General features: G+C 35.0%; 1 protein-coding gene across 9 annotated transcripts in view; it reads left to right on the forward strand.

Annotated features, from left to right (window-relative positions):
- Nucleotides 1-13,475, forward strand: part of SENP7 (SUMO specific peptidase 7) — a 182,446-nt gene that overhangs the window by 162,273 nt on the left and 6,698 nt on the right. For all 9 annotated transcript variants that reach the window (XM_003261745.4, XM_004091726.3, XM_003261746.4 and 6 more), the window contains 6 exons: nucleotides 1,379-1,512; nucleotides 2,949-3,065; nucleotides 5,528-5,650; nucleotides 10,630-10,722; nucleotides 11,389-11,513; nucleotides 13,134-13,186. In XM_003261745.4, the coding sequence (XP_003261793.2) occupies nucleotides 1,379-1,512; nucleotides 2,949-3,065; nucleotides 5,528-5,650; nucleotides 10,630-10,722; nucleotides 11,389-11,513; nucleotides 13,134-13,186 (645 nt within the window). The remainder of the gene's footprint in view (nucleotides 1-1,378; nucleotides 1,513-2,948; nucleotides 3,066-5,527; nucleotides 5,651-10,629; nucleotides 10,723-11,388; nucleotides 11,514-13,133; nucleotides 13,187-13,475) is intronic.

Consider the following 13,475-nt stretch of genomic DNA (forward strand, 5'->3'; position numbering starts at 1 on the left):
AGTTATCAAAATGAACATCACCAGTAATAAGACATATTGACATAACACGCCCCTTCATATCATGCACTGAGAAGTACCACATCACTTCTGTGGTATTCTTTCCAGTAATATGTAATCTCAATATAATTATGAGAAAAATGAGACAAATCCTGTTACAAAATAATTGGCCAGTACTCTTTAGAAGTATCAAGGTCGGCCGGACGCAGTGGCTTACACCTGTAATCCCAGCACTTTGGGAGGCCGAGGCAGGTGGATCACGAGAGGTCAAGAGATGGAGACCATCCTGGCCAACATGGTGAAACCCTGTCTCTACTAAAAATACAATAATTAGCTGGGTGTGGTGGCGCACGCCTGTAATCCCAGCCACTCGGGCGGCTGAGGCAGGAGAATCGCTTGAACCCGGGAGGTGGAGGTTGCAGTGAGCGAGATTGTGCCACTGCACTCCAGCCTGGCTACAGAGCGAGACTGTCTGAAAAAAAAAAGTACTAAGGTCATGAAAAACAAGGAAAGACTAAGGAATTGTAGGATCCTGTAACAGAAAAAGGATATTAATGGAAAAGTGAAATCAAAATGAAGTCTGTAGCTTAGTTAATACTATTATGCCAGTGTTAATTTTTTAGTTTTGGTCATTGTATTATGGTTGTGTATGACAAGATTAGGGGAATTTGGGCAAGGTTGATTTCTTTCAACTCTTCTGTAAGTCTAAAATTATCTTGAAAACAATAGTAAGTTTTAAAATGCTATGTTTATTTTTATAGGAGGTTGGTAATATACATGTAGCTTTATATCTCTGCCAAATAGTTCTAGAAAGAAAATAATTTATTAAGAAGCTATGGCATACTCATATATACACCTGTGCACATGCATGCACATACACGGGTTTGGCCAGAGGCTAATCTTTTATTCAAAAGGCCTATAGAAGCCACATTAGTGTTAGATAAAGTACAAGACTTCATCTCTATCTTTCTTTATGTATAATGTCAATATTTTGCATCCTAATTATATTGTATATATAAATTTATATATTTTCCATTTAGCGGAATTACATTATTATAAATGTAGCCTCTAAATTTTAAATTTTATTTTCTCCTATTTATTACATTTTTTGATTATTTTGAACTGCAAAATTGTTATATTCTTAATTCTGTAGTCCATATCTGTAAATAGTACTTCAAGTTAATCTTTGACCATTGTTTATACAATATCTTTTCATCACAGGTATTATTTTGGTTTGGTTATATCTATAGAAAATTTAAAAGTATAGATATAATTCATAGGGATTTTTAAAGTCACATTTTCTCTTACAAGTCTACGTTTTGACTTTGTTCTTTTGAAAGTTATGATGTTTGAGACCCTTTTGCTTGCCACTTTCTGTCAGCCCTCAAACACAGATGCGGCCAAGCCTACTTACACCTTCCTGCAGAAGCAAAGTAGTGGTTGCTACTCCCTTTCTATTACATCTAATCCAGATGAAGAATGGCGAGAAGTCAGGCACACTGGACCTGTTCAGAAGTATGTACTGTCATAGCATGTTTGTAGGAGATGGGCATATTAGTAGTTTTTATTCATGTTGCTGCTTTTCAGTAGTTTAACTTTTGAAATGTTTTAAGTTTTACTTTCATGCTGATAGTAATGGAAATAGGTTTTTTTTTAAAGAAATTGTGAGGAAGTTAAAAAATTGATTAAGAAAACAATAGGTGCCATTTTACTTTTATGTCAGTAAGACATAAATGGCAGACAAAGTGTCATATTTGGTAAGATTAAAGTATTAAAAATATTTGAATAGCAATGTATGATTTAAAAAATTCTACATTCCTTATCTGAATGTATGATAGGGAAAATGAAATTGCTTACTGAAATATGCTTCAATTTAAGGTACTTTGGAGTTTGTTACAAGTTCTCTTTCAGAAATTGCTTCTTTGTTCATATTTCATCCATGTCTTCTCATGGTGCTAAGGAAGAATATGGAGTCTGTGCATTTAATGGTGATTTCTATACCTCCATGTGATTCTATTTCTTTGTTTTGAAAAAAGACACTTGAAAGAAAGACTAGGATAGGAAAATAGCCAATAAGGTAGAAACTATCATATTAGCACTTTAAATTTACAGTTTTCTTTTTTGATTTAGGTGCCATGGTACTAAGATTAAATCACTGTGGATGACTCTTACCATCCTGAACCTTTCTGGTGCAAGAAGTACATATTACACCTTCATTACTGACTACATTTTTCATTGAGTACTGCTCTACCTATTCCAAGATTATAGCCCGGAATTCACAACCGGTCTTATTTCTAAGCTTTAAGAGAGAATACCAGCAGAAGGATGACTAATTAGTTGTCATCTCTTCTCTACTACTTTCTGGTTGTGATTAAATTATTTGTTTCCTTTGTGGTCTCTTAAGTTTTACGTGGCAGGCACTTTTTATGGGGAGACTTGCCTCCTAAACTCCCATGTTATTTCTTTTTTGTCCAGCTGCTGGTATAGATTAGCCACCAGGAGCAGAGCACAATTTTTGACTGCTAGCTTTTCTGAAAGGAAGGGAACTAGTCTTGAGGATTCGAACTTAGAAAGCGGAGAAAGGAAAAGCTATATTTTATTACATCAGTTTATTGAAAGTTAAAAATTATGAAGAAGAGAAACATCTTCAATGGTATAACTGATTGTGAGATAAAACCTATTGATTAGAGACTATCTCAGATAGTAGCCTATTGAGACTAGCCCACATGGGAAGTGTTGGAAAAGAAAAGATAATACTCAATCGGAGTACCATTAGTGGCTTGTGAGGATAAAGGAAGGAAAATATCATTGTTTATGCCTGGTCAAATGTTTTTTACCCTACAGATTTGAGTTACAGAATACCACTGCCCAGTTACTGTTTCATATAAGAAATCTCTTAGATAATAGGATTTTCAATATCAATATATTTTAACTTTATTTTTACTTTTAAGGTTGATTGTATATCCTCCACCACCTACTAAGGGGGGATTAGGAGTAACTAATGAAGATCTGGAGTGTTTAGAAGAAGGAGAGTTTCTTAATGATGTAATCATTGATTTTTACCTTAAGTAAGTACAATGATAAATGATCCTATATGTTTTACAGATTTTACTGAGAAACTTAAAATAAATGTTTTTATCTCTGAATTATTTTAAATCCTGTTAAAAGTAGCCTGCCAAGATTTCAGATTTGGAAAATGTTTGCTTACCAAGGTTTTCTAGAATTGACTAATTCAGTTTCATTGCTTTACTTACTGTGGATGCTATATAGTTAAGAAGAGTTGCTGCTTTTTTGCTTTTTTAGCTTTTGTTTTTGATATAAATTTCTTTAACTATTGTATTATGGTGGTGAAAGAAGTTACTTACAAATTACAAATCATTTTGGGAACTAAGAAACAGCAGCTCTATTTAGATACCTGTTGTATCTTTTTTTTGTTTGTTTGTTTGAGATGAAGTCTCGCTCTTGTCACCCAGGCTGGAGTGCAGTGGCACAATCTCGGCTTACTGCAACCTCCGCCTCCCGGGTTCAAGCTATTTTCCTGCCTCAGCCTCCTGAGTAGCTGGGATTACAGGCACCCGCCACCATGCCCGGCTAATTTTTGTACTTTTAGTAGAGATGGCGTTTCATGTTGGCCAGGCTGGTCTTGAACTCCTGACCTCAAGTGATGTGCCCTCCTCGGCCTCCCTAAGAGTTAACTATCATTTTAAGAATCCATATCACTTAATTTCTCCCCCAACTTTTTGTATAGCCGGAGCTGCAGGAATTGGTATGAAAACATTTAAAACTTTATGCAAAGGAAATTTGCTTCTAGCCATCATTTTGTACTGTATCTCTAGACCTAGATTCCCAACAGTTGATGGAGATATCTCCTAATTATTTTACACATCTCTCCCAAACCAAATTTATTATAATCTTACCTAAGCTGTATTGTTTTACTAATAATACTAGTAATCTTTATCCCAGTAACTCAGGTCAAAATCTCACATTATATTTACAGACATTGTAGATTTAATCTCTAGGAATTAAATGTGGGTCTCTTTTATATCTTCCATGTTTCTTTTTGAACATATGGAATACAGTTATAATTGTTTTAATATTCTTTTCTGCTAATTCTAACATCTCTGTCAGTTCTGGGTTCAATTGACTGATTTTTCTCATCATTGAGTCATTTCTTTGCGCTTTTGCATGTCTGGTAATTTTTTGATTGGGTGCTGGATATTTTTGTATTTATAAATATGCTTGAATTTTGTTTTGGGACACAGTAAAATTATTTGGAAAATGTTTGATGCCTTTAAGATTTGTTAGATGAGGCCAATAACTTAATCTTACTACTGAGGAAAGACCTTTTTGAGTACTCTACCCAATGTCTCAGGAATTACGAAGTTTCCAGTTTGGCTGATAGGAAAAGGCATCATTCTTGGTCTCTGTGAACACTTGGTATCATTCTCTCTGATCTTTTTGGGTAGTTCTTTCCCTGTCCCTGGGTACTTTCCTCACATACATTCAGTGTTTAATACTCTCCTAAATACTTGAAGAGGACTCTCTGCAGCTGTCTGGAGTTCTCTGTATAGCTCTTTCCTTTCCAGTATTCTGATCTGCAAACTCTAGCTACTCCATCTTTAAAAAACAATCACACATTTTCAAGACTACATAAACTATAAAGAATAGCAGAATTTTCTAATTATGAAGGGGTTAATTACTAAGTGATTGAATTATAAGCTTATATGGAAGGATTGTTTTATTACAGAAATGGACCAAGAATTTAGAGATGAATCATATCACACAGTTATTAACATTTTTCTAGATTATTTAGCAGTGTCACAATTTCACTTTTATATTTGAGTATATGATTATTTGATTAATATTTTCTACCCTCACTCCTCTGGATTATAGGCTGTACAGGGGCAGGTACTTTATTTTTCCCCTCTTGTTTTGTGTCTCTAGTGTAAACATGGTGTTTGGCACATGTTAGGAATTTTTTAAAGTTTAAAAAAATTTTTTTTTAATTTTTGAGACAGATTCTTGCTCTGTCACCCCGGCTAGAGTGCAGTGATATGATCTCAGCTCACTGCAACCTCTGCCTCCCGGGTTCAAGTGATTCTCCTGCCTCAGCCCTCTGAGTAGCTGGGACCATGGGTGCACACCACCACACCCAGCTAATTTTTGTTTTAGTAGAGACGGGGTTTCACCATGTCGGTCAGAACGATCTTGATCTCTTGACCTCGTGATCTGCCCACCTCGGCCTCCCAAAGTGCTTGGATTACAGGCATGAGCCACCGTGCCCGGCCACATGTTAGGAATTTGATAAATAGTTGTTAAGTAAATGAATGAATTAAGTGGGTAATTTCTGCTTTACATGTTGGAAGGCTAGGTAACTAACCAAACTGAAAGCCGAAATCAGAGGAAACTGCAGGATTGCTTTGAATCAAAATAGATAAAAAATAAAGATTTCCAGAACACATAAGACAATTGGGGGAAGACCAAGTAAAATCTAAAAATAATTTACTTTTGTGGGGTTACTACTTTACAGGTATCTTATATTGGAGAAGGCATCAGATGAACTTGTTGAACGAAGTCACATTTTTAGTAGCTTTTTCTATAAATGCTTGACAAGAAAGGAAAATAATTTAACAGAAGATAATCCAAATCTTTCGTAAGTTAATCCTCTAATGTACTTAAGTTTTAAGAGAAAATATACTATTTTTTTTATCATACTTTAAGTTTTAGGGTACATGTGCACAATGTGCAGGTTTGTTACATATGTATACATGTGCCATGTTGGTGTGCTGCACCCATTAACTCGTCATTTAGCATTAGGTATATCTCCTCATGAAAATATACTATTTTTGATGCTCCTAGTACAGTAGCTTCTTTATAGTATTTCCTCAAGTAGGCAGTACTACCATTTGTGCAGGTCCTGGGTCTGTTTGCCATGAGAGCCATTTCTCATCCTTCCACTGTTTTGCTGCCCATGACAGGGAGGCTGACACTTGCAGTCTGCATTTCCAATTGCATGTCCCTGGGGGAAATCCTGGAAGTTGGAGGGCAAGGAAGAAAGAAGCTAGGTTATTTCTTGCCTACTGTCTTTGCATTGGGAAATTATTCTGACAGTGGCTGTATTTCCTTTGTGAGTCCACCTCTCACAGGACAGACCTGCTATAACTCCAGCTTCCATCTGGAGGTAACTGCTTCCTCTCTTTGCCCGGTATAGCAGTTTCCTCCTCTGCTAATCTTTGGCTGTCTCACTGTCCCCGTTTTTGTTTTCTTTTTTTGTCAATGCTATAACCAATTTCCTGCATTAAATTCTATCTGTTATATAGGGTTGTTTTTGTTTTCCTGGTTGGATCCCCAATGACAGACTATTTAATTAAGCCTATGCTACATTATATGAAATACCATATTTGTTTGCGCAATTTAGCTGATTTTTGCCCAAGTATTTTTTTGTATGATAATCTGAGTAGACTCATGATAAAACTGAGTTATTGTTATTTTAAAAGTTAACGTAAACATTTCTCTACTGCCTTACAATTTACAACTCCATTTATTGACATTATTTCAGTTTTTCCTATCATGACAGTACCTTTTGATAGGGCATATAAACTGTATCCCAATTTTTCATATGAGGAAGCAGTCTAATGAAGATTAATAAATTTTACTTAAGATGAACAGCTAGTGAATGGCAGAACTGGTTGGTACTTGAATCTTTACCTTTTAACTTCTAGTCCAAAGTTTTTTTGTTTTTTTTTTTTCTTGAGACGGAGTCTCGCTCTGTCACCCAAGCTGGAGTGCGGTGGTGCAATCTCGGCTCACTGCAAGCTCCGCCTCCCAGGTTCACGCCATTCTCTTGCCTCAGCCTCTCCGAGTAGCTGGAACTACAGGCGCCCGCCACCATGCCCGGCTAATTTTTTTTTTTTTTGTATTTTTAGTAGAGACGGGGTTTCACCGTGGTCTCGATCTCCTGACCTCGTGATCCACCTGCCTTAGCCTCCCAAAGTGCTGGGATTACAAGCGTGAGCCAACGCGCCCGGCCTCCAAAGTTTTTATTGTACTAGATTGCTTTAAAAAAAATGGCTATGAGAGTTTGTTTCCTCTCGTTAAAATAACAGGAATAATAAACAAGAGTTAGAAGAGGATTAATGGATAAACTGCTTGAATTTGATATATTGTTGGAGAAAGAGGGTACGAATAGGGAAACTAATTAATATTTATTGAGTGCCTGCTAGGAACTAAGACAGTGAACATAAGGTTATTTGATTCTACAGTATTATTGTCATTGTCTTTATTAATTGAAGCTTAAAGAAGTTATATAAGTTTTTCAAAGTTGGATATAGCTTTCCAGTTTCAAAGTTCAACTCTTTCTGTTGTTCATAGTGTTGTGATTATGTAATTAATGGTCTAAATTGGGATGCTTGTGAGAATAATAGGAGGCTGTGTTAGTGGGTACACTAGACAACGAGTGCGTATACCAGGGCTTTCCTAGACAAACTGGGATGTATGATCAACTCCATTTTGAGTGTCTTTACAGGTTTGGAATTTATCCTGATGGACAAGACCTGTGAGGATCAATTAAGGAGAAAACTGCAATTTGAAAATATTTCTGATAATCAGGGCTAGGAGAGGGATATATGGAAGGGGGAGATTTATTAAATAAATTAGATAACATTTCTGATGCCCTCCTGTTCTGTTTTATATATACAGAATTTAATGATTGGTACCATGCACTTAATCTCATGTTTTATTTCAAGATTATTCAAAGTAGAGATTGTGAATTTTGTACACTCACTTTCAAACTAAGGAAATGAAAGTAGATAGATTCTGCTGTATTACTAAGTTTTTTCAAAAAACAGATATTGTGTACCTGATTATTATATACATAATAAAAATAAAGTTATGTGAGTGGCATCCTCTAGGGTAAGATGCCTAAGATACACACACACACACACACACACACACACACACACACACACACACACACATACACGCACACATGCACATGAATGTGTGAATACTAATGCTTGATCTGTTAAGCATTCACACAATTTGATATATCAGACCAAGCATTAGTGTTTACACAAAGAATCCCTACAAATCAGTTTTTAAAAGTCATCAGAGCAGCAAGAGATATGAATTTTAATGGCCAATAAATCCACACCAAAAGGCTCAAACTATTAGTGTTAAGAAGCTACAGATTCCTTATCATGCTTTATGAGATCCTGCAAGATCTGGCTTCTTTCCATCTCCTTAAACTCATCTCATAACATTGTTTCCTCTCATTTACCATACTTAAGTTCAACCTACCTCCTTTCCATTTTCAAATATGCTGACCTCTTTCCTATTTTCTGCCTGAAACAACTTATCCTGGCATTTAAAAAAATTTGTTTCACAGCATGATCTCTAATCATTTTATTAGTTTGTTTGCTTCTTCATTTTCTGTTTCTCATTTGAAGCTACATGAAATTAGGGACTTTATCTGTCTTATTTTCCACTCTATCCCCAGTGCCTTGCTCGGTGCTTGGAACATACTAGGAACTCAAAATATGAGATGATAACAGTGCCTATTATTGATTACTGAGAAAACTGTTAGACATTTAGTTGAAAATTTTCTACACAGTTAGAAACTGAGAATAGGAGATTATGTTTGGCCCTCATATTCTCCTATCCTCCTTGCCTCATTCTATGTCTAATATATTCTCAATCAAATAAGGTTAGCATAATCAGGAAATCGACCAAATGCCAATATAAAACCAGATGTCTATCTTTAAGATTTTCAAATAGAAAACAAATTAACAGACTATGCACTAGTTGAAAGTAATTGTTTATACTCATTATAATGGTTGGGTCCTTTTGAAATGAGAAAATTCAATAAACATGTGACTTTGATTTTTTTGTGTGGTTAATCTTCCACATAATGTCTAATTGCTGTCAAATCTTTTAGCTCATTCTGGATCCTATGTTACTCCTAATGTTTACCCACAGGGTTTTGGTTAGATATTATTCAGATGAACAAGATGGGACAGTGATTTCAGTTTCCTATATGACTTGATAAAAATTATATAAGAATGTAATGGTTTGCCTTTTTTTTCCCTGCAATAAGAGTTCCATCCAAGGGACTGAGCCAGAAGTCACATACCACCTTTATCCCCCTGTTAAATGTCATTTTCTTCCTTCCTAAAACCTTTCTTTTGACAGTCAAACTTGGTTTTATATCCTTCTTTTTTAACTCCCCTGATTAGGAAAGAAAAGAAACTAGTATTTGTGTGTATGCAAGCCAACCCTGTTCAAGGTGGCTGTCTCAGATGGTTTAATAAGGGGGTCCCCAACCCCTGGGCTTCAGACTGGTACCAGTCTGTGGCTGTTAGGAACCAGGCCACTCAGCAGGAGGTGAGCAGCAGGTGAGTGAGCATTACCGCCTGAGCTCTGCCTCCTATCAGATCAGTGGCAGCATTAGATACTCATAGGAGCACGAACCCTGTTGTGAACAGTGCGTGCAAGGGATCTAGGTTGCGTGCTCCTTATGAGAATCTAACTAATGCCTGATGGTCTGAGGTGGAACAGTTTCATCTTGAAACCATCCCCCCAACCTTGTCCCTGGAAAAATTGTCTTCCTCAAAACCAGTCCCTGGTGCCAAAAAGGTTGGGGACTGCTGCATTACCATAATTCCTTTGTACCTCTTATGACACATTTTAGTTATTTGTTATAGTTTTTTCTGCCCGTATTAGATTATGAGTACTTCTAGGGCAGTGTAGGTGACTTTCATTATTTATTTTTAGGAACCTAATAAATATTTGTTGAAGAAATAAAAGGAAAGATGGATGAGTGGTAGGTATATTTAACATCATTCTGTAGTTTCCTTGTGTATGAAAGGAAGGAAGATGAATTTTATTTTGAAGAATCTGAGAATAAAAGCCTCATTTCTCCTCCTCCATTCAGATTTTTAATTAAATTAAATTAACTGATTATTTTTTAGAGATAGGGTCTTCCCTTGTTACTGAGGCCAGAGTGCAGTGACGTGATCACAGCCTCAAACTCCTGAGCTTAAGCAATCCCCCAAGTAGCTGGGACTGACTATTGGAGTGTGTCACCACCCTGGCCAATTTTCTTTATATTTTTAGTGACAGGAGTCTCGCTATGTTGCCCAGGCTAGCATTGAACTCCTGATCTCAAGTGATCCTCCTACCTTAGCATCCCAAGTAGCTGGAATCACAGGCATGAGCCACCACACTCAGCCCATTGAGTTTTAAAACCTCCCTAATGACAGGTATAACAGTTGGAGAATTCTGTTAAGGTTTAATGACAGTGTTTTATATCATGCCCAGATGGAGCTAAGCAAAATAAGTAGATTTAACTGTGTTTATACTAAGTTGCACAGCCAGTTTTGGAATCTAAAAAGCATTTAATAAATTGCTGCCTTTATTCTGTCCATTTCATTATTGTTTATAGTTATTAAATTTAAGAATAACCAGGGGTTACTATAAGCGGGTATATTTATAATGTGTTAAATATTATATATCTTAAAGAAGATGGTTAAATAAACTAAATTTAAGATATTTCAGTATATAAAAATGGCTCCTGAAGTCCCTATCTTAAATGAAAAAATTTTTATATGTCAAATCTATCTTTCATATTCTCAGAATGGCACAGAGAAGACATAAAAGAGTAAGAACATGGACTCGTCACATAAACATTTTTAATAAAGATTACATCTTTGTACCTGTAAATGAGTCGTAAGTATTTCAGATTATTTAAGAACATATTGGAAAGAACTCAGAAAAAAATTTTGTAGTGTTTTTAGATTCATAATCAGTAAAAATTATGGCCACATACATCTCAGGTATTATTTTAATTTTTTTTTTTTTATAAAAGTAGCTAAGGCAATGAATTCCTTATCTTGGATTTTGGTTTGACAATGGTTATGTTGTAAAAGTAGTGAAAAAAAATAAAGTGACAAATGACCACAAGACTATAATGACTGAGACATTGAATGTTTTTTCGTTTGGATTTAAGAAAAAATTTTCTAAATAAAAAAATAAAAATATTTTTGAGTGAATCTTCAGATACTTAAGAAAAACTCTTCAAGCACCAGTACAAAAAAAAATAATGCCGAGAGTCTATTTATTAAGGCAGATCCTTAATAGGAAACACTGATTGTATGAAAGTAAATAAATTTGAACTACTCAGCTGTTACCCTAAATAGTGTTACTTATGCCTTGGTAACTCTGCATATTTAATTTGTGTTGATATGTATGCTCTATATTATAATGAGATATTACAGTGGATGTCTTCAAAATTAATATGAAATATTATTCTCACTTTCTCAGATGTATCTCTAGAATATATTATATGTTGTTTAGACTTTGCATGGTATTAAGATTGTAGTTCTTTTTCAACAGGTCTCACTGGTATCTCGCAGTCATTTGTTTTCCATGGTTAGAAGAAGCTGTGTATGAAGATTTTCCACAAACTGTATCCCAGCAGTCCCAGGCTCAGCAGTCCCAAAGTGACAACAAAACAATAGGTGACGTCCATAACGTAGATGGTGTTTTTAATAATGATGACAATAATTTAATGGTTACAGGGAAGAAAATGAAGTTAATGGTAGTATAGTTACTTACTATCATTAAACCTACTTACCTACTTTAGCAGGATGAATAAAAAATCTGAAATTTTTAATGATAGACTCATGTATAGACAAAATATAATTCTGAAGTTGTACTGTTATATCAAGTTTTATTATGGCACTTAAAAATTACTACTTATCGATCTTATGAAATATTTCAAACATACAAAAAAGTATAACTAATATGACCAACATCAATACCTGTTTCACCTGGATTAAGAAATTAAAACTTTTCTGATATAATAATAATCTCCTTTGTGACCATGCCCATTTCTTTCTTTAATCCAGAAGTAGCCATTACCCTAAATTTTATGTTTATTCCATGTATTATTATTATTATTTCCAGTGACATTTTTTGCTTGTTTTTACTTAAAAAAATTGACAGATAAAATTGCATGTATTTACTATGTACAACATACTTTTTTTTTTTAAGAGACGTTGTCTTGGTGTAGTGCAGTGGCTCAATTATAGCTCACTGCAACCTCGAACTCCTGGGCTCAAGTAATCCTCCTGCCTTACCCTCCTGATTAGTCAGGACTACAGGGGTGCACCACCTTACCTGGTTTATTTTTTAATTTTTTTTTGTAAAGATAGGATCTCACTATGTTGCCCAGGTGGGTCTGGAACTCCTGGCCTCAAGCAGTCCTCACATCTCAGGCTCCTAAAGTATTGGGATTACAGACATGAGCCACCATACCTGGCTACAACATGATATTTTGAAATACATATACATTGTGGAATGACAAAATCTAGCTAATTAATAGTATTATAACATTTTAAAAAATACACTAGGTTTGCTAACATGACTAGGAATTCATGCCATTGATTTCCAGGCAATGCTTGAAATCCCCCATTTTTACTTAATCTAATTTCTTGTAGACTGTATTAATTTGGCTAGGTAATATAGGATCTCTTATAATTCTTCCACGAGTTTTCTTACAAGCCAAAATCTAAAGTAAATAAGCCTACTTTCTTTGAGAAAAAAGTAACAAAATTAAGTGTTTTATAGCTGTAGCCTAAGCAGTAAGCTGATTTAAAAATAGCCGTTAGCATTAATACTGGCCAAAATGTGGGGAAAAAGAAAAACTGATGAAGCAACTGATTATGTTTAATTATCCTGAAACCTCTTAAGCCTCAAATGTGTACTTACACAAAACTGTATGGTCATAGTTAGAAGCACCATTATTAGGCAGATTAACTGCCTTCTGCATTAAATAGCAGACATTTTGATTAATGAGCTATTTTTGAAGATTATCTTTTTATAGAGAATTGCCAAGCTAACTGGTATTTCAGATCATGGCTCTGGGGTTTACCTATTATTTGATAACAGCCAACCATTGTCAGTTTTATCTGTTGATTGAATTTTATTCATAACATTAATCATGAAAAAAATTAAATCTCCAGTATTTTTACCGTGCATCCAGTAACTGCATAAAAATTACAATTTTAAGCTTTTCTAAGTTACCGGTATAAAAACATAAAATAAACACTCATAATTGCTTAATTATTTCTAACTAGATAATGATCTACGTACTACTTCAACACTATCTTTGAATGCAGAGGATTCCCAAGTAAGTGTGTTCTTTACAGATGGGAAGGAAGGAAAACTCATGAATATAGTAATGTTATCTATAAAATAGAGCATAGCTAGGTGGGCTATGCTGGCCCGTCATTAGATTGTGCTGCTTTGTGATTCTTTGACAGTTTTTGTGGGGCTGGGGAAGAGAACAAGATAAGTTATTATTCTTATATCTGTTTAGCTTGCTTTAACTTTCTAGGTTATTTAGTAGTTTATCTGATGTTCATCTTGATTAACTACTTTTCTAATTTCTAAGGATCAGATTTACTTTTATTCTTTAT

Source organism: Nomascus leucogenys, chromosome 21 (genome assembly GCF_006542625.1).
Source record: "Nomascus leucogenys isolate Asia chromosome 21, Asia_NLE_v1, whole genome shotgun sequence".
Classification (NCBI taxonomy): Eukaryota; Metazoa; Chordata; class Mammalia; order Primates; family Hylobatidae; genus Nomascus; species Nomascus leucogenys.